This window comes from Canis lupus, chromosome 36, assembly GCF_003254725.2.
Source record: "Canis lupus dingo isolate Sandy chromosome 36, ASM325472v2, whole genome shotgun sequence".
Taxonomy (NCBI): Eukaryota; Metazoa; Chordata; class Mammalia; order Carnivora; family Canidae; genus Canis; species Canis lupus.
The window spans coordinates 1,815,071-1,842,481 of record NC_064278.1 but is presented as its reverse complement, the minus strand read 5'-3'; the positions used below and the strand labels follow the sequence as shown (position 1 = coordinate 1,842,481).

Sequence of the window (27,411 nt, the reverse complement as noted above, 5' to 3'; positions counted from 1 at the left end):
ACTGTCTTGATTATTATAGCTTTGTAATACAACTTTGAAGTATAGAATTGTGATGCTCCTAGCTATGAATTTTTAGATCACTTTGGCTATTCAGGGTCTTTTGTGGTTCCACTCGTTATAGGATTGTTTGTCCTCACTCTGTGCAAAATGATCTTGGTATTTTGATAGGGATTGCATTAAATACTTTGGGTCACATAGACATTTTAACAATATTTGTTCTTCTAATCCATGAGAATGGAATGTCTTTCCATTTCTTTGTGTGGTCTTCAATTTCTTTCATCAGTGGTTTTTAGTTTTAAGAGTACAGGTCTTTCACCTCTTTGGTTAGGAATATTCCTAGGTATCTTATTATTTTTGGTGCAGTTGTACATGAGATTGTTTTCTTAATTTTTCTTCCTGCTGCTTTATTATTGGTGTATACAAATGCAGCAGGTTTCTATACATTGATTTTGTACTCTGCAACTTTACTGAATTTGTTTAGCAATTCTAGCAGGGTTTTTTTTTTTGTGGAGTCTTTAGGGTTTTCTATTATAGTATGTCATCTGCAAATAGTGAAAGTTTTACTTCTTCCTTACTAATTTGGATGCCTTTTATTTCTTTTGTTGTCTAATTGTTGTGACTAGTACTCCCAGTACTACATTGAATATCCATGGTAAGAGTGAACATCCATCCCTCTCAGTTTTTCCCCATTAAGGATGATGTTAGCTGTGAGTTAGCACAAATTTATTTTTCACCGCTCTGAAGGCTGGAAAGTCCAAGATCATGGTACATGCAGATTTAGTGTTTGGTTAAGGGTCTGCATTCTGGTTCATAGATGGTGCCTTCTCATTATGTCTTCAAATGGTGGAAGGGGTAAGGGATCTTTCTGAGGCCTTTTTTTCATGGGTACTGTCCTTATAACCTAATCATCTGTCAAAAACCTCACCTCCTAAATCTATCATCTTGGACTTAGAATTCCAAAAGATGAATTTTGTGCAAACACAAATATCCAGTCAACAGGCCTGGGAACCAAGCTATTCAATACATGTCTCCACTCTTTCCATTACTTGCTGTTTCTCTTAGTCAATGTATTGAACTCCTCATTCATAGTTAACTCAAATGAATATGCACAATATTTATTTCAAGTAATAATAAAATTATATTTTTAAATAAGTTAAAGCACATGAAAAGGTTTAGTAAACTGCAGTAGACTCTAAAAGCACATGACTCATGAGGAAGTATAACAAAACTTGGGAAGAATCTGGGTTGAAGTTCTGGTTTAAACATTTATTAGGGTAGCCCGGGTGGCTCAGCGGTTTAGCGCCGCCTTCCGCCCAGGGCGTGATCCTGCAGACCCGGGATGGAGTCCCATGTCAGGCTCCCTGCATGGAGCCTGCTTCTCCTTCTGCCTGTGTCTCTGCCTCTCTCTCTCTCTGTCTCTCATGAATAAACAAATAAAATCTTCTTTAAAAAAATAAATAAATAAATAAATAAATAAACAAACATTTATTAGCTGTGTGATTTTGATCAAGTTATTTCTCTTTTTGGTGTCTCAAGTCTCTTGGAAAATGAGACAAAGTGTTTCCTCGTAGAGTGGTTATGAGGATTAAGAGAGATAATAAATGTATGATGCCAAGACTGTGTCTGAGGGATAGTAAGCACTCTATAAATGTTTATTTCATTATTATTAATACTTTACCTCCTTGAAAGCACTGGGCTTAATCTAAGGATTTATTTGTAAAGATTTTTAAAAATTATTTTTGGGTAATCTTTATACCTAACATGGGGCTCAAGCTCACAACCTTGAGATCAAGAGTCATAGGCTCCACTGACTGAGCCAGCAAGGTACCCATAGCCCAAGAATTTTTTGAGCTTCCTCCCTTTTCTAAGACATACATTATATTTTTAAAATATTAGGTTATTCTCTTGGACTACTCTGAATTACTGTGCACCTATGAAAATTTTTATATAGATATATTATGAAAAGCATTACCAAAATAGAAGAAATTCAATATATGACAGCATATTTTTTTATTCTAGATAGCAGAGATATATGAAAAACAACATAGCTTGGTTTATGGATTGACACTGAAGAGCAATTGGCTAATATAACTGGGGCTCAGGTGTGCTATTATTTGCTGAGACAGATCATGAATTCTAAAAATGCTGAATAAAGAAATTAATATGTACATTTTGGGTAAATGTTATTAATTCAGTTTTAAGTTTAATTAGACAAGCATGGTGTGTAAATTTTTGTATATACTGAATATGTTTTGTGCTATTACATTTTTATTATTGTTATTTAAAGGTTAGCAATTACACAAATTGCCAAAAAGGTGAGGCAAATAACATTAACAGCTTCTATGATAAGTTGTTCAAGTTAGTAAAACTGAGAATATATTTTGATATAAAATTTCCCTTTGTGTATGAATTCTAAATAATAGTTATGGATATGCACAGCAGATATATGTTAGTTATAAATATAGAGCTTTATTTATACTTTACTTTATAATTTTACTTCTTTTTAAATTAATTATAAAAATTAATGAAATTAAAATGTCAGTTTTATTTTCCCTGATTTAGTAAATAACAGATTTCTGATGGCCATACCCAAGGTTAAAATGTTTTAAAAATAGCAATAAATTAATTTAAAATTACATTTAAAACTTAAAAATTATTGTGAGAAAAATATTCTTTACTCTCCAAAAGAATAGACAGTAAAAGGTGCATTAAAGTAACTTAGTTTGTGTGCACACAATTCTGACATTCCAGACAATCTTGAAAACTTTATCATAGACAGAATTGTGATCTTATGAAAGCAGGATCAAATGTTTATTCCAAAAATTTATTCCACTTGATATTTTCTGATATTTTTCTTGCTCACCTTGTTAAACAAAGGGCAAATCAAGTTCTTAGAAAAGTATAATCCTTCTAATAGCTTTAGACTTCATAACCTATGGAGTATATTAGAAATGAAAAACAAGATTTTCCAAGAAGAATGCCAAGATGAGAACTAAAGACACAAATGCCACTAAATAGGTATCTCTGGCATCATATTTAATGATGTATATGAGGCATGTTAGGTGAAAGCATACGTCCTTTATGGTCTCATCTAGGTCCCATATGCTATCCTGCAATAATAAGATCAACAATAAAACAGCAGTGACAACAGCAGCCACCATTAACTGCATAGATCTTATAGGTTAGATTCCTATTGCCTTGAGAGGTTTTTTTTTTAATTTTATATTGTAAACAGTCAATAACAAGCACATAGATACATGGAAAAATAGTACAGATTATGAAATTACTATGCATTCTGTAGAATAATGTGATGAAGAAAGTGAGGTTGTGCCTTCTACTTTTTCCCAGGTTCACTGAGATATAATTGGCATATACATTATAAGTTTAAGATGTTATGTTAGGCATTTTACACATATCTTATTTCATAGCTACAATACTTTTACAAACATGGTAATGAAGGATATTTGAAGAACAAAAGTTAAGAAACTTTCTGGTTATCACAAAGATAGTAAGTGACAGAGTAGAGATCTGAAGCTAGAGTATGATTTCAGAGTTCCCGTTTCATATATAGCCTTTAGAAAAAGAACAATTATATTTTGAGTAAAACTGATCTTGAAATGAAATAATGTGGTTTCCTGAACTGTCCTAGCTTAGATTGTTCACAAGTACAAACCTCCAGGCAATCCACTTTCTTTTTTTTATTATTATTAATTAGCTAGCTACCTTATTTATTTATTTATTTATTTATTTATTTATTTATTTATTTTATTTTTTATTGGTGTTCAATTTACCAACATACAGAATAACCCCCCGTGCCCGTCACCCATTCACTCCCACCCCCCGCCCTTCTCCCCTTCCACCACCCCTAGTTCGTTTCCCAGAGTTAGGAGTCTTTACGTTCTGTCTCCCTTTCTGATATTTCCCACACATTTCTTCTCCCTTCCCTTATATTCCCTTTCACTATTCCACTTTCCTTTAATCCTTGTTGGACGGTTTAAAGGCAGAGAATGCAAATCGGAAGGTAGTCTGTTGGCGATCATATGCATTCAAAATTTTACTGACCTGTGTTCATAATCTTATTATTGCCTTTTAAATGATCTATAACTTTAGGAAAATTTCCAATCATCTTAAGCTCTTAATTTTCCCAGAGTTAAAACGGAACTCAAACCTTCTTTGTACAACTATTACCACTATTAATGAGATAATAGCAATATTTAAAGTTCTGTGCACTGCGTCACAGCAGATGGACAGTAAATAGTAGCTTCTTGGGGATTTTGGTAAGAACACTTATCACGTGATCTACCCCTTTAACAAAATTTTATATATATAGCACCATGTTGTTAACTATAGGCACAATGTCATACAACAGAGATCTAGAACTTAATCATCATGAATAACTGAAACTTTATTTTTTTAAAGGCTTGTTTATTTATGATAGAGAGAGAGAGAGAGAGAGAGAGAATGAGAGAGAGGCAGAGACATAGGCAGAGGGAGAAGCAGGCTCCATGCACCGGGAGCCCGACGTGGGATTCGATCCCGGGTCTCCAGGATCGTACCCTGGGCCAAAGGCAGGCGCTAAACCGCTGCGCCACCCAGGGATCCCTAACTGAAACTTTATACCTGATAAATAACAACTCCCTTTGCCTCCCCTTCACAGCCCCTGGCAATCACTATTCTAATTCACTGATTCTGTGTATTATTTTATATGCCTGATAAAAATGGTATCATACAGTAATAGTCCTTCTGTGACTAGTTTATTGCATTTAGCATAATTTCCTCTAGGTTCATTCATGTTCTCACAGGATTTTCTCTTTTAAATCTTAATAACTATGTAAAATGGATATTCACATTAAAAACAAATAAAATTGGCCTCTTATTGTATATTATTATACAAAAATCAACTCAAAATGGATTAAAGACTTCAAATAGAACAAGACTCAAAACTGTAAAATTCTTAGCAGAAAAACAAGACATAAGGGAAATGCTCCATACCTTGGTTTTGGCAATGATTTCTTAGATATGGCCTTAAAAGCACAGATAACTAAAGCAAAAATACACAAGTGAGACTACATCAAATTAAAAATCTCCTGCAAAGCAAAGGAAATAATTAGCAAAGTGAAAAGGCAACTATAGACTGTGAGAAAAGATTTATAAACCATATATCTGATAAGGAGTTAATAGCCAAAATATATAAGGACCTCCATTAACTCAGTAGCAAATAAAAAAAAAATAGAGCAAAACCACAAAAAACAAATAATCCAATTAATAAAAGGGCAAAGAACTTGAAGATACATTTTGGGAAAGTAAAATGGTGCAGCCATATGGAAAAAAGTATGAAGGCTCTGCAAAAAAATTGAAGAGAGACATACCATTTGCTCCAGCAATCCCCTTCTGGATATATATATATATATAAAAAAAGGAACTGTGAAGAAATATTTGCAATTTCATGTTTATTGCAGAGTTATTCACAATAGCTAATATAGAGAAACAACATAAATGTCCATCTCTGGAACAGGGCATGAAGAAAATGTGGTGTATACAGAAGATGGAATATTATTTAGCTTTAAAAAGGAAAGAAATCTATTGCTGTTTTTATGATTATTAGCCTCCTGTTAAAATTATGATTCTTTTCAATGTTTTTAAAAATCCTATTTAGAATTAGATTAATTCACTTGTGCCTATGCTACTTGAGAATTCTGAGAAAATATATAAATTATTTCATATATTTTTGTATTTAAAAATGAATAACAAAAAAACTACTTTTATATCACTTATAAAAGGACACAGTAATATAATGTACTAGATCACATGCAACGAGACTATTTCTGAACTATTAAGTGTGAAAGATTCTGTGATATACTAATACATTTGATTGACTAACATGATCAAGTGGTTGATGAGTGGTAAATATTTCTGCTAGGAAAGTAATTGAACATTCTTGGTATAGAGAGAGATTTTTCAAGTGGTGGCATGATGAACTCTCTGAATTCAAAAATGTCCTCAGAACTTGCAGAAATTCCATTTGAGAAATACACTGAATAGTATAAGATGTGGAAAAATCAATTTTAAAAAAAACATGAAAATTATGTTTTTGTTGAAGCGATTTTGATATCTCAAAAGTGTTATCTCAAGCACAGTTCTTAGTCTGTATTATATACAAAGTTGATAAACTAGGTCTTAAAATGCTACAGCCATAAGGGGGAGAAGAAATTGAAACATATATTTGAGTTTACAGTTTGGTTTTAATGAAATCATCCAGCTGAGTGTAGAAGCAACATCTGCATCCTTGTTTTGTGCAGGAATCTGTGGCTAATTTTTGTGCAGAACAAAGAATAGAGTAATTAGAGTGTTTGATGAGTTTTTTAAAAGATATTTTCACTTCCCAAAGAGAACATATAGTTCTCTGATCAGATGTTGGGCAAACCTGAATTAATATCTGTGATTTTCCCACAACACTGAAACAACAGAAAGGGGATTGTTTTTCCACTTTATTCAAAATCAGTGAAATTATCATTGCTCTCTAAATTTTATATAAATACTTTCTGGATAACACTGTCATCTGCTCATATTAATTCATATGGGGGATCTTGAATACTGATTTTGTTTCATTAACATATTGGAAAGTACAGATCTTCATTAACCTATTACTAGCTATCACAACTCCATTAGTCTAAACTAGAGTTTCTGAAAAGTTTTGGCAGTTTTGACATTCCAGGCTAGATCATTTTTTTGTACACAGGGAATATTTTGTGTCTTCTGTAACGCTGAGCTGTAGTCTGACCTCTCCCACTAGATGCCAAGAGCTACCCACCAGATGGCAGTAGCAACTTGCCTCTCTACAGCTTTGACAATGAAAACTGCTGTTTGAGGCCATGTCAAATATCCCCAATGGGGTGAATTCAAAACCAGTTGAAAATCACAGCTAAATGAAAACTGAATAACTATTTACATTTAAAATTCATCATTCATTCACCCATTTTTTGAACTTAGACTATGCAGGAAATGTGGCCCAATGCTATTTTGAAAATTAGAGACATAATCACTGCTTTTGTTTAATGTGGGTGTCTGAAAAGTTTAATTTGATGAACCTATAAACCCTCGGGGTCAAAGATTTAGCTCAATTTTTAACCTTAAACATTGCCTACCTCCTTTAGTGTGGTTATATTTTTCATTGCTAATATAGTTAGCTTTGGGGGTTTGGGGGGTTTTTTGTTTTGTTTTGTTTTTATTGCATGTATTCCAGTCTGGGTTCCCACCACATCCATTTTAAATATTTATTATGGGGCATGTGAACATGAATATAATTTTAAGAGTAAAAGCTATACGAAGTATGCTCATTGTAATGTCCCTTCCTCTTCATGCCTATTACTCAATTTTTCTTTCTTTCCACACTTTTCCCATCCAGCCCTTGTAAGTAATCAATCTCTTTACTTTCATCCTAATTTTTTTTTGCACAAATGTGCATGTATGTGTGTGTGTGGTGTCTGAATGGCCTGAATGTTTCTGTTAACCCAAATTCATATGTTCATATGTTGAAATCCCAATACTCAAAATAATAGTATTAGGAGGTAGGGTTATTTTTTTTAAGTTTTTATTTATTTATTTGAGAGAGAGAAGAGAGAGCCCACAAGCAGTAGGGAGGCTTAGAGTAAGAGGGAGAAGCAAGTCCCACTGAGCCACCCAGGCATGCCTAGGAGGTAGAGTTTTTGAGAGTAATTAGGTCATGAAAGTGGAACCATTATGAATGGGATTAGGGCACTTAGGAAAGAGATCCTACAGAGCTCCCTAGCCCCCTCCACTTACTTGAAATCTGCAACCTGAAAGAGCACCTCACCCAACCATGATTAGGTCTCCTGATCTTGGACTTCTGGTCTCCAGAACTGGGGGGAATTTATGTTATTTATAAGCCATCCAGTCTGCAGTATTTTGTTATTGCAGCCCTCACAGATTAAGTTACACAGCTATGGGTGTATTTTCCCCTTAGATCCCCTTTCCTGTAAGAAAGATAACATACATCTATATTCTTTTGCATTTTGCTTTTTGCAGATTCTGGAAATGATTCCAAATCAGTTTATAGAGATTTCCTCAGTCTTTTTACAGCCAGATAGTATTTTTTATTTGGATCTACCAAGCGTTTCCAACTATTCTTCTAAGTTTGGGCACCACGTGTCTAATATGTATCAATTACAAAAAATGCTGCAGTGAATAACCTGGTGCATATCTATGGTTGCAGGTATATTTTCCAGTAGTTTCTTGGCAGCGGGATTACTTGGTCAAAAGGCAAGTACATTGTAATTTTGTTACATATTGTCAATTTCCTCTCTTGAAAGATTGTACCAGTTTGCATTTCAACCAACAACATGGAGCATGTCTTTTTCTCTCCTACTTTGCCAACAGAATATGCAGTCATACTTTTTTTTTGCCTGATAGATGACTGTTATTATGTTTATATCTATGTCTCTTTGCACCTCTTCTAGATTTTTGCTTAATAACACAGTCTTTATATATATGAGGAGTCTGGCTCCTGGCCAAGTCCTAGGTGTGATCTTTTAGGCCCGACTGTAGGCAATTACAAAGACTTCACCTGGCCAGCACGTGGCTTAAACAACAAGTATTTGTTTCTCACAGCTCTGGAGGCTGAAAGTACGAGACTGTATACCAGCAGGGTGAGGTTCGGGTAAGCATTCTCGTCCAGGTTGCAAACAGCCAACTGCTCCTTCTGACCTCACTTGGCAGGAAGAGTGTTCTCTGGGGTCTCTTTCATAAGGGCACGAACCCCACCCATCTCTCATGAACACTCATGCTCATGACCTAATTTCCTCCAAAAGACTCCACCATTCAGTATCATCTCAGTAGAGGTGATCACATTTGAGCATATGAATTTTATGGAACACAAACATTCACACCACGGCCTTTTTTTTCTTTTCCCTTTGTCGCCTGGTTACCAAAGAGTGCTTCTTTTTGTTTTGTTTTGTTTTCTCTTCTTTTTCTTTGCCTTTCCTTTCCTTTCCTATTTTTTTTTCTTCTTTTCTCCTCCTCCTCCTTCTTCCTCTGGTTTTGTTTTGTTTTGACTTTTTGCTTTTCCAGAGTTGTGCATCTGTTTCCAGGAATGCCCATTTCGACCCTGCCTGCCTCTGTAAACCACATGCACATTGGAATCCCTTCCCTGCAGCCATTGCTATTTTCTGGCATACTGTGGTGGTGGTGGTGGTGGTGGTGGTGGTGGTGGTGGTGGTGGTGGTCGTGGTCGTGGTGGTCGTGGTCGTGGTCGTGGTGGTTGTGGCTTTTAGTCGTGGTGGTTGTGGCTTTTAGTAATTTTAGACTTAGGAGAGATTTAGACTTTTTTGGCAGTAGTATTAGGCAAACACGCACAATCATCAATTTCCCTGTTTGTCTTGCCCTCAGATTTTCTCATTTTGCCTTTGCTTGCCACAAATTCTCAGGGTGGGTGGGGACTGGAAAGGAAGCACGAAGTTTGTGTGCAGCTTTAGGGTTTCTAGCTTTTTACGTACCGCTATTTTGAAGTTTTGGCAATATCTGCCTTCAGCTTATGTTGAGAATGTGGTTTAGGGTAGAATTTAATTTTTACTTCTTGTTCTTTTATTGTATGGGAGGAGGTGGCTATTTTTGTCACCATTGCTATCGGCTATCTCGAAGTATCAGACTATTACCTCGTAAAAGAAATCCTTGCAAATAAGTTCTAAGAGAGAGATTACACTTTTATTAAACAAGTCAGAAGAACCTGCAGAATAAATTCTATGGGCTACAAACAAAAAGACATAATTGATATTACACTCATAGCCTTATTCATACAACTCCACTACTTACTACGTTTAATTACCATCTTGCTTTTAGTGTCCATAAGGCTATAGCAACTATGTGCATAGAAAGGTAAGAATAATTCTACAGAAAAACTCACATGATCCTAAGGTTTTGAGACACTCTACAGAATCTAGGCTGTATCTGCTGACCCTGAATATATGACATCCAACTGATGGATGAATACTTCAGGTAACAGTTGTTTCAACACCTATTGTAACTGCTTTGAAATATCTTTTATTTTTTAAATGGGGTTATTTATTTATATACAAATGTCGCATTTTTGTACTTTCAACTGATGAAATGGTTTCTCCATTAATCAAAATTATTTATAAACACTTTTAAGTTAATAAATATGTATAAGTCTATCTCTTTATTTCTTCCCCAATAGAGCTGTAGAAATGTTCATGAAAGGCCACATATCTTCATGGTTTACTGCAGTATTTCTCAGCATCTAGCAGACTGACTAGCAAAACATTCAATGAATATAAGTTCAAAGTGTGGGGCAGCTTGGGTGGCTCAGCGGTTTAGCGCCGCCTTCAGCCCAGGGTGTGACCCGGGGGTTCCGGGATCCAGTCCCACGTCAGGCTCCCTGCATGGAGCCTGCTTCTCCCTCTGCCTGTGTCTCTGTCTCTGTCTCTGTCTCTCTCTCTCTGTGTCTCTCATGAATACATAAATAAAATCTTAAAAAAAAATAAGTTCAAAGTGTAAATATCTTCTAGGAATATGTAGAATAAATCTAGACCTTCGAAAACATTAAAAAACAGGCATAACACACCCTAAATATTATGAAGTCTTTTTATTTTTGAGTCGCTTTTTCATTATGGTAACCATGCTTGTAAATGCTAGATTCTTTACTGTTACTCAAAAAGCTATACACAGTAAGAAAAAAACCTCTATAGTCTGACCAATCATGTTAAATTCTTTGAGCTACAATTTAAGACTCTTTAAAATGGAGAAACTATTACTTTGAAAGGTTATTGTAAATATCATAATCTATTACAATACTCGGTAGATAGAAACTGCTCAAAAATAGCAATCTGTGTTATTTTTAAGAATACAGTTTTTATAAAACACCTTTAAAATATATTCCCTCAGTTAATCATCAGTTGATCTTTTGATAAGAATGGTAAGAACTATTGCATAGTAGCTTGATCACACTTAAATTATTTATGTGCAAACAAGAGATTTATAAAGAAATACTATATATGAGAAAAATTTGTGCTAGAAAGATTGTTTTGTAATACATCTATATATTGTACAATTTACTTTGAGTGGTTCTCTTGGATCCAATATAAGAACTTCTGCTAAAAATTAATGTATTTTCCATTAAAAATAGATTATTAAATGGATTAATAAGTACTTGGTAGTATGTATATTTAAACATGCACTTCTTGGTAGTTATCTTATTCCAAACTCCTTTTGAAAATAAAAATATAACAAATAATATGCCCATCAAATAGCCTGGAAGTTTTTCCTTAACTGAGGCATGACAGTTGTTTTTCCTTTTTTGAACTTTAGCATAGTATAATAAATATGCTTATCTATATCTAGAACATGTGATCTAAAAACTCAGCAACTGTTGAGGATGTGAGCAAATTATTGACCTGTTTTCTGTATACGCAAGAGAGTAGCTTGGTCAGATGAGATTTTTTTTAGAATCAAAATCAAATAACCCAATCCTATATCCTTTGTCTAGAAGTGGAAAATAAGATGTTTAAAAAGCTTACCAAGGCTTGTGGAGAAGTAACATATGCATATGACTTCTGAAGGAGTAAAGCAGATATTCTATGGCCATTTCATTTCCACGGTCATTAATATGTGAGGCATGTGTGGTTTCTGGTACTCCTGTTGGGAGTAAAATGCCATTATAGAAGGAGGTCAGAAGATCAAGGGGAGGAGAAGGAGCTGGGACAACTGAAAACAGACTGGAAAAAAATCACTTTAAAGTGGACAAAGGGGCAGGGAATGTAGCTGGCCTTTAGAAGCTGGAAAAGACAAGGGAACAAATTGTCCCATGACACCTCCAGCAGAAATACAGCCCTACCAACCCCTTTGTTTGTTTGTTTGTTTGTTTGTTTGTTTGTTTGTTTTTAAGACTTCTAACTTCCAGAACTGTAAGAAAATAATTTTGCATTTTTCCCCCATGGCCCTAAGTATGTTGTGATTTGTAACTGAAGTAATAGGGAACTAATACTTCCTCACCTGCTTAAATATTACCTACTTCATGTAATGTTTAATGCATTGCAAGTGCTCAGTAGATGTTTTCTATGATAATAGGGATTATTTTTTTAAAGGATGATGTACAAATATGGGATCCAATGGAATGCAACCCACTGGCATTAGGTAGTACAGCGGGCCATTGGAAAAGAGAAAAATATTTGAGTTGGGAATTCTTCAGAGGATTAGAGCAACAGGAAGTGTAAAAAAGAAAAAAAAAACAATCTGCAGAATATTTAAGTCAGCACTGAGTGATAAACATCAGTTTTGCAGAACCAATTAACATAACAGAATTTATATTGCATATTTTAAAGAGGAAGTGAATTGGTTTTTTTCCTGAAAAGTACCAGGTGGAATTAATGATGACAATTTGAATGTGATTTTATAGATTTTGAAGTTAATTTTCACACAGGTTCTAAAATTATGATGCTATCTTGACAAAAATAGATCTGCTACATTGCCTTAAAATAACAGTATGTGATAAAATTAGACACAAATTGTACATACAAAATCCTTTTTATCTTGAAAGAAAATGGAAATTTGCAAGTGCATAAACTGACAGCTTATTGCCGTGTAAGTATGGGAATAGATTAAGTTAAAATAGATTTCTCTTTTCACCATATTAGATTTTTCATGTTTCCAAAACATCAAATAACTAGGTCTATTATTAATGTAGAATATTAGAATCAGTAGGCATCTTTCCATAAGTAAGTTTTACAACTGAACTTTTTGTGTCTACTGAGATTTGGTCCTAGATACACAATTTCTTATAAGTTATTTCTTAATGTTTATCTTACTATTTGACTTATTATGCCAAATATTGAATTAATCATTCTCATGTACCAATTTTCCTGTCAAAGTTTTCAGTATTTGCTTAGTTATCCAAAATAATAAGAAAAAAATCCAAGTAAAAATATCCTATTTAGTTTTTTCTTTCTTTTTGTCTCATCATATCTTGCATGTTTTAAGTTCCATTGGTTCTTTTTTTTTTTTCAATCACTCTATACCTCTTCCTTTCTAGGCCAGTTGCTGATATCCCAGTTTTAACCATCTCAAAATTAGTATGATGGAAAAGTCATATAACATGTTGTAAATTCCTTTAGCTTCCAAGTTCCAGTTATTTTCTTCCAAGGCATCATGTATACTTCCATCTTAATTATTGCTTATATCATGTAACCCTATGATAAAAATTCTCTGAAATACTCTGTAGCTCAAAAAAATTAATTTACCACTGACCATAATGTCTGATACATTATCATCCCTTTGAACTTGAATGCAGGCTCCTTTCAGGGATCAACACGGAACAATTGCCTCTAGCACCTTTTTACTTGAGCCTCAATCACTTTTTTTCTATTTTTCTTCATTGAGGTCATGAAGACCATTTGGGGGTAACTATTAGTGTAAGTGCTGATAATGAAGAGATTACCTATAAGATTGTAATGTCAGATATCTTCTAGAAGTATATATTAATACCAGTTTATTTGTAAGTAACTTCAAATTTATAGGAAAAACTTGCAAGAATCTTGCAAAGAACTTCTAGGTCCCATTAACATATTAGTCAGTTGTTGATATCTTTGCCACATCTGCTCTATCATTCTCCTATTACTATGATTAATTCATTTAAGATCATGATACAGCAATATATTCCTTTGTGCCTAAATATTTCAATGCATTTTTCCTCAAATTAAGGACATTCACTTACATAATCAATGTTCAGTTATTAAAATTCTATTATCCTAATAATATTTTATGGCAATTTTTTCTGATCCAGCATCCAATCCTGGATCAGGGCCTACAATTAGTTTTTATCTTTAGTCTCCTTTACCTAGAATGATTCATCAAATTTTATGTTTGATGACATCAACATTTGTTTAAGATGGGACCAGGTATTTGTAAAATGTCTCTGTGGCAGACAGAATGATGGTTTCTTAAGGTTGTCCACCTGCTAAATCCCTGAAACTTGTGATTATGATATCTTGCATGGCAAAGGGAACTTGGCAGATGTTATTAATTTGAGCATCCAAGATGGAAGTATTATCCTGGATTATCCAGGTAGATAGAACAGTATCAATAACAGTACTTATAAAAAGGTTAAAATCAGAGAATATTTGTCAATGAGAGTAGAAAATAAATGAGAAAAAGAGAGAGAGAAGAGAAAAGGGAGAAGAGAGAAGAGAAGGAGGACGGAGGGAGAGAAAGAGAGAGAGAGATTTGAAGATGCTAAATCACTGGCTTTGAAGATAGAAGAACGGGCCACAAGTCAAGAAATGCAGGTAGCCTCTAGAAGCTGGGAAAGGCCAGAAAACAGATTTTCCTCTATAGGCTTCTGAAGGAACACAACTCTACGGATACTTTGCTCTTCGCTCCATAAAACCCATTTCAGACTTCTGATCTCTAAAACCACAAGGCAAAGCATTCCTGGTATTTTGAACTACTATGTGTGCAGTAATTCTTTATAGCAGCAACAAGAAGTGACTACAATCTCCCGGTCTGTATTTGCCTGGTGTTTTCTCATGATTGGATTCAGGTTGTATCTTTTGGAGAGGAATACCACAGAAGTGATGTTGTGTCATGAGTGCACTGCACCATGGGAGACATGGTAAGTAAATTTGTTCCAATGCTGATGGTGTAAAATTTTGATCATTTGGATAACTGGTGCTTATAAGGTTATTATTTTTCTCATCGTATACTGTGTGTATGTGTATATTTTTTGGTGGTAGTGTAATTATAGGATAAATTCTTAGAAGTAACGTTTTCAAATTGTTCTTCACAAGTGTTCCATTTACTGCAGGGTAAAAAATGTGCTGCTTCTCTTAGCCTTATTAGCAGAATTTTCTGTCGGACTAAATTTTTGCCGACTTAATAATGTAGGCATAGTTTCTTCTTTTGTTCTGCATTTCTCTTACTGTGTGAGAAGTTGAACATCTTTACACAGGTTCAAATTGTATTATTATGCTTTATTTTTGACATTGTCTTGTCATTTATTCTGCCCATTTTTCAATCAGATTCTTGTACTTTTTCCACTTCAATTTTAAGAGTTCCTTTTATACTAAGGATGTTAGTTCTTACAAAAAAAGATGTTCATTCTCTATTAGTGATGTATAAGTTGTGTCTTTCCACTGAGTTCGCCATTTGTCTTTTGATGTTTCTCATAGTGTTCATTGCCATCTGAAGAGGATTTAATATTATTTATTTAAATTTGCTGGTCTTTCACTTTGTCTCATCCTGATATTGAATTGTTATTAGGAAATCTCCTCAAAACTCAATTATAGAAGGATTTGTCCATATAATTTAGTACATTTTAAAAACTATTTTTCATATAATCTGTGATCTATTTGGAAGTTTTTTTTTATTTATGGTGTAATATATGGATCCAATTGTATCTTTTTCTAAATAGCTGTCATTAGTTCCAACCCTATGTATATAAAATTCTATCTTTGCCTCAGTTGAGATACAATATCACATAATAGATTTCTCATTATGTTTGGGTTTATTGATGGACTTTCTATTCAATTTTACTGGTCCATCTATATTTATATGTCAGTAACATGTGCTTGGTGTACCTCTGTTTCTGTTTGTCAGACTCTCTATAGGTTTATCACTGTATTCATACATCAGAACCATACTTCTAGGATATTTTAAGATCTCTATAGCTTTACTTTTTCATTATAGAAAGTGCATTTTAATAGAAGGATATTGGATATAAAAAAAGCACTCAAGATTCAAAGATTCCTGTTTCATGTCTCCTATCTCCTGCAAATAAAACTACTTTTCCCTTTAGAGTGATATTGCATTCTTACATATTTATTACTATATATCCCTTCTTAAGGGAAAGTATCAGATTATACTTTTTCTACCTTTGTTTCTTCAAGTTAATCTCTTCTCCTGGGATGAGATACCTCTCCTCCCTTCCAACTATTCAAATATTACTATACCTGTAAAATAAAACTAAAGTTGTATCTTCACTTTGAATACATCTTAGTATTAAACATTCACTGTACTTTGTACTCTCTAGTCACATCTGGCACTTTTATACAACATAACTTAATTATTTATAATATATTTGCTGGGCACTAGTGCCTATTATAAACAGTACACAATAATCTTTTTCTCTAAACAAGAACAGAATAAGCTTTTTGAAAATAAGATCACATGATAAATACCCTTTATAACTCCTTAGCTCTGCAACAGTAAAAGTATTTTGTACATAATTGGTATTGAACACGAATTTCTTTAGGCACATTTACACCAGATAAGGAGGTCCTTCTGCCTTTTTTCTAGAATTAGACAAGAGTAAGAAAAACAAAATTTACCCAAAATAATTGGCAAATATGTAGCTAAAAAAATCTTTCAATTTTCCAGTAACATTGGCATATATGTTTATTTACAAAAAAATAGTGATATTAACTCAAAATCATTATAAACTCACTAAAGCAAGCACAATGGGCAATATGTGAAAAATAGGTGTAAATATCATCTAAAAACCAAATAATATTTACTATTTGAATAACTGAGTAACTTTTGCTTATTTTACTATAAGAAAGTGAAAAAGAATCCTAAATACTAACTTCAAAAAAGGTGCTGCTATGGGTGATCAAACAAACGTTAGGTAGCCAAGCAATTCAATTAAACTGGAGATTTTTTTTTTTTAAACTGGAGATTTAAATAAGACAGTTAAGTACACAAGATCTTGTACATAGTTCTTTTGTTTCCAATTAGTATGCAAAAAATGTGGATTTTAATGTAATTATAATTCGGTGGGAAAAAAACATTAATCAGCATATTACATTTAAGGCAACTACCATATGGACTATATTTAAAATATATTAAGAATATATATTATTTTATAAATAATTTATGTATGCTCGCTCTCTCTTTTTTTAAAGGTTAAATATACTCCCTTTTTATACATGAATTTAAAAAGAGGTAAACCAGAGACAGAACTCTAAGGAATAGTCATTTCATTTTTTCTTTTTCTTCTTCTTGTCTTTGTTTTCTTCTTTTTATTTTTGGAATATGTTGATTATATATTGAAAACTCCAAATCATTATGCAAGTTATGCAACAGAACATTTTAATTGAAGGGTCAGGTCTTTGCATTTAGGTTGAATTTTCTTATAAAAGCTCAAAGCCCTGTGCAGACACTTCGTTTTCCATAGAACATACTAAAAAGTTTCAAAAGTGCTATCAAATTCTGATTTTTCCACTTTTCATGGACGATATACTATCTTGGAATAGAAGGAAAGTCCTCCATTTCAAAATGATGACTTAAACCAGCACATTTAAGTTTCCTTCCTTTAAAATTCTCATTGAATACCACAGCACATGAGATTTTTCTGGAAAACATAATGTAGAAGGGATTGGAGAATGAGAAATATCACCATGTCTGTTGGATGATGAATTCAATAAAAAAGTTCACTTGAGCATAATTTGAACAGAATCTTCTAAAAGAATAAAAAGATATTTCAAGTTAGAATGCCAAGTGCTGAAAGTGAAGGTGGCCCTGACAGACCCAGGAAAGTGTTTAGGTATGTATTAACTTCAAGAAGCACAAAGAATTGTTGAGTAAATGTCAGCAAGAGGAGGGCTGCCACCATGTATTATCGCTGAGCTTCAGTAGATACACAGAGATTATTGTGTAGGGACTTAATGCCAGGACAGGCTCTCAACAAGACCAAATATGCCAGTGTTTAAAAAAAAAAAAAAAACTTAAAAAAAACCCAAAAACCCAGACATCAAGTGGAGTCATTTGTGCTAAGCCCTACATCAGTAAAGACTTAAAACCTAACTTCTGTATTTTCAGCCTCTCCCAGGAGTATAATCTTAAACCAATGGATGTGGAATTTCCTGGTCAGCAGTGGATGGGTAGTCAGACTGATAGCTCCCTTCTGTCCTTGAAGGAAAGATGAGGTAATCAGCTTTTTCCTTGTCTCGGCCTCCTTCTGCCTGTAAGTTTTCCATTTTGTACCACTCTTTGAAGCTTCTTTCTAATAGCTACATGAAATGCTGTCTGATTTATGAATTGTTGAATAAAGCCAATTAGATCCTCAAATTTAGTCTGCTCAATTTTGTTATTTAACTCCATGTAGAGAAGAGAATATTGCCCCAAGCTGATACTCGACTATCACAATTAATCGCCACAATGGTAACTTTTCCTTCCATCCCACACTCTTCTCTGCAGAGCTCTCTCTGTTTTCTGTGAAAAACCATGGTTCTCAGTTAATAACACAACAATGCAAATCATCCTCTCTCTTCCATCTTTGTCTACTACTGTTTTTAAATTGCACCTGTAAAAAATCTAATTGGACAATCTTAATCATAATGAGGAACAAACACATACTTTTCTGAAAGAATAAGCAAAGTAAAAAATATCAGTATATATAAATATTTTAAAGAAGGAAATTTACATAAAGATGAATAAATAAGTGTTCACCTCTTTGAGAAACACTGATAAACAGGAGAAACATTTTCAAAATACTCTTTTTATAATTTTAACAAGGCTTAAGATGTCAATGAATTTATTAAAAATCCTGAGAGAAAATATTGAAGTTTTTAAAGATTATCATTATGAAATTCAAAAAAACAATCACCCAGCAGGAAGTAGTAAATAGCAGAAAAGAGTAAAATTGAATCAGTGAAGTAAAACCCGCTTGAAGAATCCCCTAAAGACTAAAAGAAAAAGGCCAATAAGATTTTGTCACAAACAAAAGAGCTAGGGATATGGAGGTAATTCACTACTGATCTAATATATTCATAATAAAGATGCAGAAGAAAAAATGACCTAGAGAAGAAATTCAACAATCAAATGAAAAGTAAAGACAGATCTAAGTTCTTCGATCAACAGGGTCTACTAGGTATTAAGAAAAAAAGCCTTTGCCAGTTTGAGTCAAAATTGTCTTCCTGCTTTAAAGAAAACCAAAACAAATATGAAGTCCATGATAATACAGAGATACTGATTTATATTCTGTTTTCACACATTTTTTTCTCTTTTATCACAATGGTTTCTTTCTTTGCTTCAGGTTGGACTGTATAGTTATGCCTAAAGCAGAAATTGGGGGGAAAAAAACAAAAAAAAAATAAACAAAACATAACAAATAAGAAAAACATAAATAAATCTTGCTTTAGTTTTTAAAAACAATTGATTGAGAAAAACATAATTTATTGTATTCAGGGATTTTATAGGAGGAAACGAGAGGCAAATGCTTACAAGGGGTGGATGAGAAAGTGGAGGTATTAGAGAGAGTGGTAGAAAATATGAGATATATGAAGTTACTAATTAATATAGTTGATAAGGGGCTGATACCTAAAATATGTAAGGAACTCCTACAATTAATAGCAAACAAATAATTTGATCAAAAACTGGATAAAGAACTTGAAAAGATACTCAAATAGACAACAGGTATATGAAAAGATGTTCAACATTACTAATTATCAGGGAACTGCAAATCAATACTAGAATATGCAAAACCTTACACCTGTCAGGATAGTTGTTATAAACAAACAAACAAACAAAAGACAAAGAATAGTACACATTGGCAAGGATCCAGAAAAGTTGGAACTGTCATATATGTTGGTGGGAATTTAAGACAGTGCAGCCACTATGGAAAACAGGATGGAAGTTCCTTCAAAAATTAAAAATAGAACTACCATATAATCCAGCAATTCCACTTCTAGGTATTTATCAGAAAAAAGTTGATACCAGAATCTTTCTTTAAGATTTTATGTATTTATTCATGAGAGAAACAGGGAGAGAGAGGCAGAGACACAGGCAGAGGGAGAAGTGGGATCCATGCAGGGAGCCCGATGTGGGACTCCATCTCAAGTCTCCAGGATCACACTCAGGGCAAAAGGCAGGCGCTAAACCGCTGAGCCACCCAGGAATCCCGGTATCAGAATCTTGGAGAAATATTTGTACTTCCATGTTCATTGCAGGATTATTCACAATAGCCAGGATATGGAAGCAAATTTCTAAATTTCTACTGACCGATGAATGGGTAAGATATAAGATTTATGTACAATGGAATATTTTCAGCCATAGAAAGGAGGAATTCCTGTCACATGCTAAAACATGGATGAAGCTGGAAGACATTATAATAAGTGAAATAAGTCAGTTACAAAAGGACAAATACTAAATGATTCACTATACGAGGTATCTAAAAGCTCTCAAATTCCTAGAAACAAAGAGTAGAATGATGGTTGTGAGGGCCTGGGGGTAAAGAGAAATGAGGGGTTGTCCAGCAGGTGTGAAGTTTCAGTTATGCAAGATGAAGAAACACTAGAGATCTGTCGCACCACAAGCCTACAGAGGTGCTAAGAGGTAGATCTCATGTTAAGTATTCTTACTACACAATAACACAATGACAAAACAACAAAAAACAAACAAAAAGTTCAAAGCAGAAGGAGGATACTGAAGGAGGTGAGAGAAATGTGGTGATGGTTTCAAAAGGGTGTTTGCAATGTCTCCAAACTCGTTAAATTGTATGCATTGAAATGTCCAGCTTTTGGTGTATGTTTATGAATCACATGCTAACAAAGCTGTTTAACATTAATTTAAAGTAAAATAAGTGGCAAGTTAGAACTCTGCATTAACATGAGCAGCAGGGATGGAATCCAAATGAGAAGCCCATTTATTAACTCTCTAATTAGGAACAGAGAATAAGTGCAGGCATGGGGATATTTAAGTACACAATTGGAATTTTAAAACCGAAACCAAACTAACCTATCTTCTTTTAAACCAAAAGCTCACTATAAATTATTATAAACTGTAAAGACACTTAATCAAGGTCAGTGCTTTCTTCTTGAATCCAGTCTTATCAGTTAATAACAGGCAAGTTTTTTTTCTTACTTTTTGATTCAGACACAAATGCCTCCCCTTGATGTATTTCTTTTCATGTTTCTTTCTAGACCTGCAAAGTTTAACTTTACAACTGTTCCTGTTCTTTAAAGTCTCTCTTGTTAAGTGATGAGTGAAACATTTCTCCATACCCTGTCGTTCTAATTCTTAGAGCCTTTTCCTACCACTAACACATGTTTAACTGGTCTACCTAGCTCCAGGCCCTTAAAAATCATCCACCTGACCAAGGGCTTTTCCACTGGCAATTTATAAAAGGTTCTCTGCTCCAAATCTAGACCTTGTAACATTGCCTCCAGGGATTTTTCCAGCCCTCATTTTCCTTAGAACTTATTTTCAGTTGCTAGTTTCTAAACTTGTTTTTACTCCTCTGGGCTTAATTATTTTTGGTATGCTCCTTTGTTTCCGAGCCAACTTCTGCCTCTCCAGTACAGCCCACAGCCCAGATCCATCCTCCTCCACACCCCTATTCATCCTCACTCAGAGGATACCAGAGAAATTGCACACTTAGCAGAAAGAACATTCAAAGTACTGATCCAGGCATCTAGCTAAAAATGTAGACATAAATCTTTCCAGACAGAGAGATATCTTTCAATGTAAATACTTTCTGGAGGAAGATCTGATGACAAGTTAGTCTTTCAATGTTTAATCGTTTTGTAAATAAACTCTACTATATCTGGATTTGGATTATATTGTCTCTTTATTTTTTTCTTCCACAGACACAGACATGAAGCAGCAATAACACTCTATATTACAACGATCCTTCAGAAGTTTAAGGTACATATGTTTTTACATTGTCAAATAATGCCATTAAAGCTTAATCTTAATAATTCAACATATATTGAGATTTTAACATCAACCAGGTACTATGCCAATTTTTTTTTGAAAAAAAAGTATGATTTTCACCATGATCTTAGAAAGTACATGTTGTTGTCTTATATGATACTTAGAATGGTTAAGGAATCTTTCTCCGATGGCTATTTATATGTTTTCAGAAGCATTTGTCAGATGAAGGATTTCAAATTTGGTCTCTATGACTCTAAAAACATTTTTAACTACTTACTATGTTTACCATTGTCACTTGAAAAAACTAATTTTGTTGAATTGGCAAATATTTATTAAATGAAGTGACAAGAAATTTTCTAATTTCTTATCGTTGCTTTACATTTTAAGAAGTTTATGATACTGGATAAGTACCATATTGCCTTAATTCTAAGAATATACTGATTTTTCTAATGTACTGTGATGCTAACACGTTTTTCAGGAAAAGAAAGTCTATAATATTAAATATACTCTTCAATGTTTAGTTACAACTCTGTTTCAAAAAGGTTAAATCGGGAACCCTGGGTGGCGCAGCGGTTTAGCACCTGCCTTTGGCCCAGGGCGCGATCCTGGAGACGCTGGATCGAATCCCACGTCGGGCTCCCGGTGCATGGAGCCTGCTTCTCCCTCTGCCTATGTCTCTGCCTCTCTCTCTCTCTCTCTGTGTGTGACTATCATAAATAAATAAAAATTAAAAAAAATAAAAAAAGGTTAAATCATCAGTAATATAATACTATACATAATACAATAAAAATAATAATGATGAAGCTTGTAATATATTTTTAAAGTCTAGACCCAAAGATTCTCCCGTTGACCACACTTAAGTTCCTCTGAACTCTCTTTTCAACTAGTCCTTGACCTTGACCCCTGTCCTTGTGGAGCCTGCATAGCCCAGTTGCAGCAAGAATTCTGCTCAATCAGTTTGGGGAAAACCTTCACCCTATTGTCTGACTCACCCTTAATAGCTCTGATCAAACGCTTCATCCCTCACCCTTGCTATAATATAAATATCCCATAGTACCCTTTGAAATATTTTCGGCACATAAATTTGAGTCTCTAGAAGATTCCATCTAAAGCTGTTGATAAAAGGATAAATGACCTTTGCCCATCCATGATAAAGAAATATTTGCTAAATTAATTTCTCCAAACAGAAAAGTATATAAAACTAGGACAAAATATAAGAGACAATGGTTCTCAGGCAGTGAAGAATACATGGGGCAAAGCTATGATCCCTGACACAGAAGTTTGAGAGGCAATCACTGGACCCATGAGCTCTCCACTTGAGAACAAATTCCTATCAATACCACAGAGGCCTGAAGCAACTAAAAAATTAGAGTTAAAGAAAGGTCGGGTATCTGGGACGTCGAGGGAAAGTAGGAAGCTACACAGAGCTGGGGCCCAGTGTCTGTTTGGAGCTGTTCATGAATCTATAGTTGGGGCCTGAGGTGTAAAAGCACAGGACGGTACCACCTAGGGTTTCCTGCTCTTGTGCATTGAGAGTGAAATAGAGATACCAGGTGCAGAACAGCGTGCAGGCAAAAGAACTGCTGGAGAATATTGTAGTGCAGGCCCAGCCAGAATAGAGAGATCTTATAAATGTTTAATAATACTATGGCTTTTAACTTCTACTTTTACAGAAAGTAAAAGTCTTAAGAATAAGCACGTGCCCCCCAAATATCACATTCTGCCAAACAAAATGTAAAACCAAGCTTTAATAAGGTTTCTGGACAGGAGAGGGTGTGAAAGTGGAGTGCTTTCAACCTTTGATTTTTCACAGATCAGCAATAACAAAGCATAAAACCAATCCTTAACAAGCTTTCATAATGATAATCATGTAATTGAACTTCCTGACAAAATTCAAATTAAAACTCCTCAATGAAAGATAACAGAATCCAAAGACTCTATGACATATTATTCACAGTGTCTGGCATCCTATTAAAAACCATTAGAAACACACATACAGGAAAAAAAAAAAGGGGGAAATTGGGATCCATAAAAAATTTTAAAAATCAGTCAATAAAAAATTGTGTAAACAAGATGATCCAAGGTGTTAAATATAAAAGACTTTATGGTAGCAATTATAAATAGTTACACAAATTAAAAGAAATATATTCATAGAATTAAAGACAATATCATCTACTGTGTTGATAGAGTAAATTTCAGCCAAGAAATGAAAGTATAAATGTAAAATAAAAATTCTAGTACTAGAAAATGAAATAAAAAAAATTCACCAGAGAAACACAAAATAAAATTAGAAATGACAGAAGAAAGGATCATTGATCCCAAATACAAATAAAAATACCTTATCCCATCTGAAAAACACAGAAGGAAAATAAAAGATTGAAGACAAGCAGAGTCTTACAAAGAAAAGAGAGTACAATGGGGAAAGAAAAACACATTTGAGGAAATAATGGCCCAAAAGTCATATACATAATGAAAAACACCTACTGATCCCATAAGGTCAGGAAACCACACACACACAAAGGTAAGTGTAAACAGTCACATCTAGCAATATCAGAGTCAAATTATTAAAGTAAAAGATACAAGGAAAATCTTGAAAGCAACCAAAGAATATTTTATATTGCATGTAGAGGTGTATTGATAAAATTATGGCTGATTAATTTTCAAGAATAATAAAGACCAGAAGAAATAATATATTTAAAGTAATGAAATAGGGGATCCCTGGGTGGCTCAGTGGTTTAGCTCCTGCCTTTGGCCCGGGGTGTGATCCTGGATTCCCAGGATGGAGTCCCACATCGGGTTTCCCGCATGGAGCCTGCTTCTCCCTCTGCCTGTGTCTCTGCCTCTCTCTCTCTCTCTCTCTCTCTCTCTGTCTCTCATGAATAAATAAATAAAATCTTTAAAAAAAATAAAGTAATGAGATAAAAAAAAATCAATCAACCAATAAGAGCCAAGTAGTCAGCTACAAAAAACTCTTCCGAAAATAGTGGCAAAATAAATATATTGTCAAGTTAACAATAGCCGAAAGAATTTGATGCCAGAAAACATGCTGACTAGCCCTGCTGAAGGGAAATGATGTCAGGAGGAAAGCTGCATCTGGAAGGAACAAAGAGCACCAGGGAAGGGAAGCAAGTGGATAAATATAAGATTTTGCTTTCTTGTCTTTTCTTCTCTGACTTTACTTGAAGAACAACGGACTGATTAAAGTAAATAATAACACTGTGAGATGTGAGTTTATAATGCAGGCAGAAATGAAAGATATGACAACAATCAGGTAACGAAATTATGAATCTTGTAATTATAATGGAATGGTAGTGGGATCTGCAGTTAAATCGAATTATATTCTTGTAAGGTTACTGCATTTATAAAGCAGAAAATGAAAAGTGGGCAGAGAGAAATGCAAAGTGATCGGAATTCACAAGGCCCAAGGGTGAAATAGACTGCATGAAGTGTCAGGTGTGAAGTACAAATTGAAAAGAGCTCAGAGGAACAATATTGACCGTTAATGTATTTTGGTAAGATAAGGATACATAGCCTTCGAGTAACTGCTAAAATAAATAATAGCAAAGCAAGTGATATCTAATAAGCCAATCGATGAAATAAAAGGAATGATAAAGATATTCAATTAACCCAAAGGAGGCACCAAGAAGCAATAAAGGATGAAAAATTGGGAAGGACAAATATAAAACAAACAGCAGGATGGTAAACTCAAACACATTCAAAGGCAGAGATTAATAGACTGTATAAAACCAAAGTAAGAAACCCTGCATGTTATTTATGTGGTGTACATTTAACATACGTTATGAAAAGAGATATCATGCAAAGAGTAAGCAAAAAAGCGAGCATGGCTATATTATCATCAGGAAAAAGGGACATAAAGACAAAAAGTCCTACAAGAGAAGAAGGGACTCTACATAACAATAAAAGAACTGTTTATATGAGGACCTGACACCCCCAGATATGTATGTATTTGTAACATGAGACTAATAAAAATGGAGCTAAAGGAATCTAGCAATTTGACCTAGTTGACATGTAGGATGGAACATTACAACCAATAACAGTAAAATATTATTTTCCAGGATGCACTGAATATTGGCCAGGAGAAGCAACCTTGACATAAAATAGCCCTCGATAAATTTTTAAATATTGGAATCTAACAGAGAATTTACTCTGTTAATGAAGGAATTATATTAGAAATCAGTATCGACAAAATATCTAAATATTCAGAAATTTTAAACATGCACTCCTTACTGATAACTCAAGAATTCTACAATATGTATAATAAAATATTTCAAACCAAATAATAAAGAAACAAGTATATTAAGCTTTGACAGAAACACCTTTGGGAAACTTGGTGAACCTTTGGGATTCTGGTGAAATCAAGCTGTCTTAAAATGAATTCTTTTGTAATTTGATTACTTTTTTCCAGCCTCAGGGATTTATTTATTTTTTTATAAATTTATTTTTTATTGGTGTTCAATTTGCCAGCATATAGAATAATATCCAGTGCTCATCCCGTCAAGTGCCCACCTCAGTGCCCGTCACCCAGTCACCCCCACCCCCCGCCCACCTCCCCTTCCACCACCCCTAGTTCGTTTCCCAGAGTTAGGAGTCTTTCATGTAGCTTCAGGGATTTAATTATGTTCAATCTTGAAATGCATGGTCTTCTTTAGAGATCAATACTCATATTCCTATTTATAAGATTCTAATCACTGAATAATTATATAATTATTATTGCAATGTTTTTGTTGACATTCTCATTAGTTGTTGAATAGGAAACTCTTACCAACATGCTTTATAATCTTAATGGTCAAGTCTTGATGATTTGAGGTAATGAGAAGAATCCTTTAGTTCCTGATGAATTCAAAGGCCTAATTTTAATCCATTTCATACTTTCATGATTTTAAAAGGATCACATACTTTTGAAAAAAAAAAAAAAGGATCACATACTACAAGCATTTGTCGATTTAAATGTCCCACATGGTCTATTCCTTACAAGCCCTCTGGTGTTAATAAGCAGTAAAATGACTGTAAAGCGGGCAATGGAAAGATGAGAGATAAATAAAATGGATTATCCCAAAATTAGATAATTGAGAAGTGACAGATATTCCCAAAGCCATAACAAGTATATCTTTCTTTTCATAAAAAGAAATGCTGCCTGCTTCCCAAAGCAATTTGAGATGCATTTTATTTTATTAGAAATACAGAGGGGATTTTATAAAATCATATGTTTAAGTTCAAAGGAGTTTCTCCGATGATCTGCACCCATATCCTCAGCACAGGGATGAAAGAATTGAGACCACAGGTGTCTTTGTGGCCCAATTACAATCCAGGTTATTAGCAGTCACTCAGTGGACTGCTCTCCCCATGGTTTTTGGAAACAGCTTCACTACTCTTCTATTACACATCTTTGTCATGCTTTTTCTCTCACTACTTGTGTTTTTTCTTTGCTCTTCAAGGCCTTTAATGTCACATGTCGTATTGAATTTTATAGTTTTATAATCCTGTCTTTTAAATAGCACTTGTTTTAATATTACATGTGGTAAATATTACAGCTAAGAGTGGAAAAGACAGCCCTAAGCCATGAAATACATAAAGTATTGAGCCCAGGCACAGTTTTGTTATTTATGTTAAATATGGTCAATCTGCATAAACAGACTTACTTGCACTTACAGAAAGAAAGAAAAATCTATGTGAAGCCAAAGTCGACCTTCAGTTATGACTGATTAAACAATTTAT

General features: G+C 34.0%; 1 protein-coding gene across 1 annotated transcript in view; it reads right to left on the bottom strand.

The window, feature by feature from the left end:
- Positions 1 to 10,651: 10,651 nt before the first annotated feature.
- Positions 10,652 to 27,411, bottom strand: part of LOC125754412 (uncharacterized) — a 41,146-nt gene continuing 24,386 nt past the window's right edge. The window contains exon 4 of the mRNA XM_049106124.1: positions 10,652 to 11,667. Coding sequence (XP_048962081.1) covers positions 11,608 to 11,667 — 60 coding nt within the window. The 3' untranslated portion in view covers positions 10,652 to 11,607. The remainder of the gene's footprint in view (positions 11,668 to 27,411) is intronic.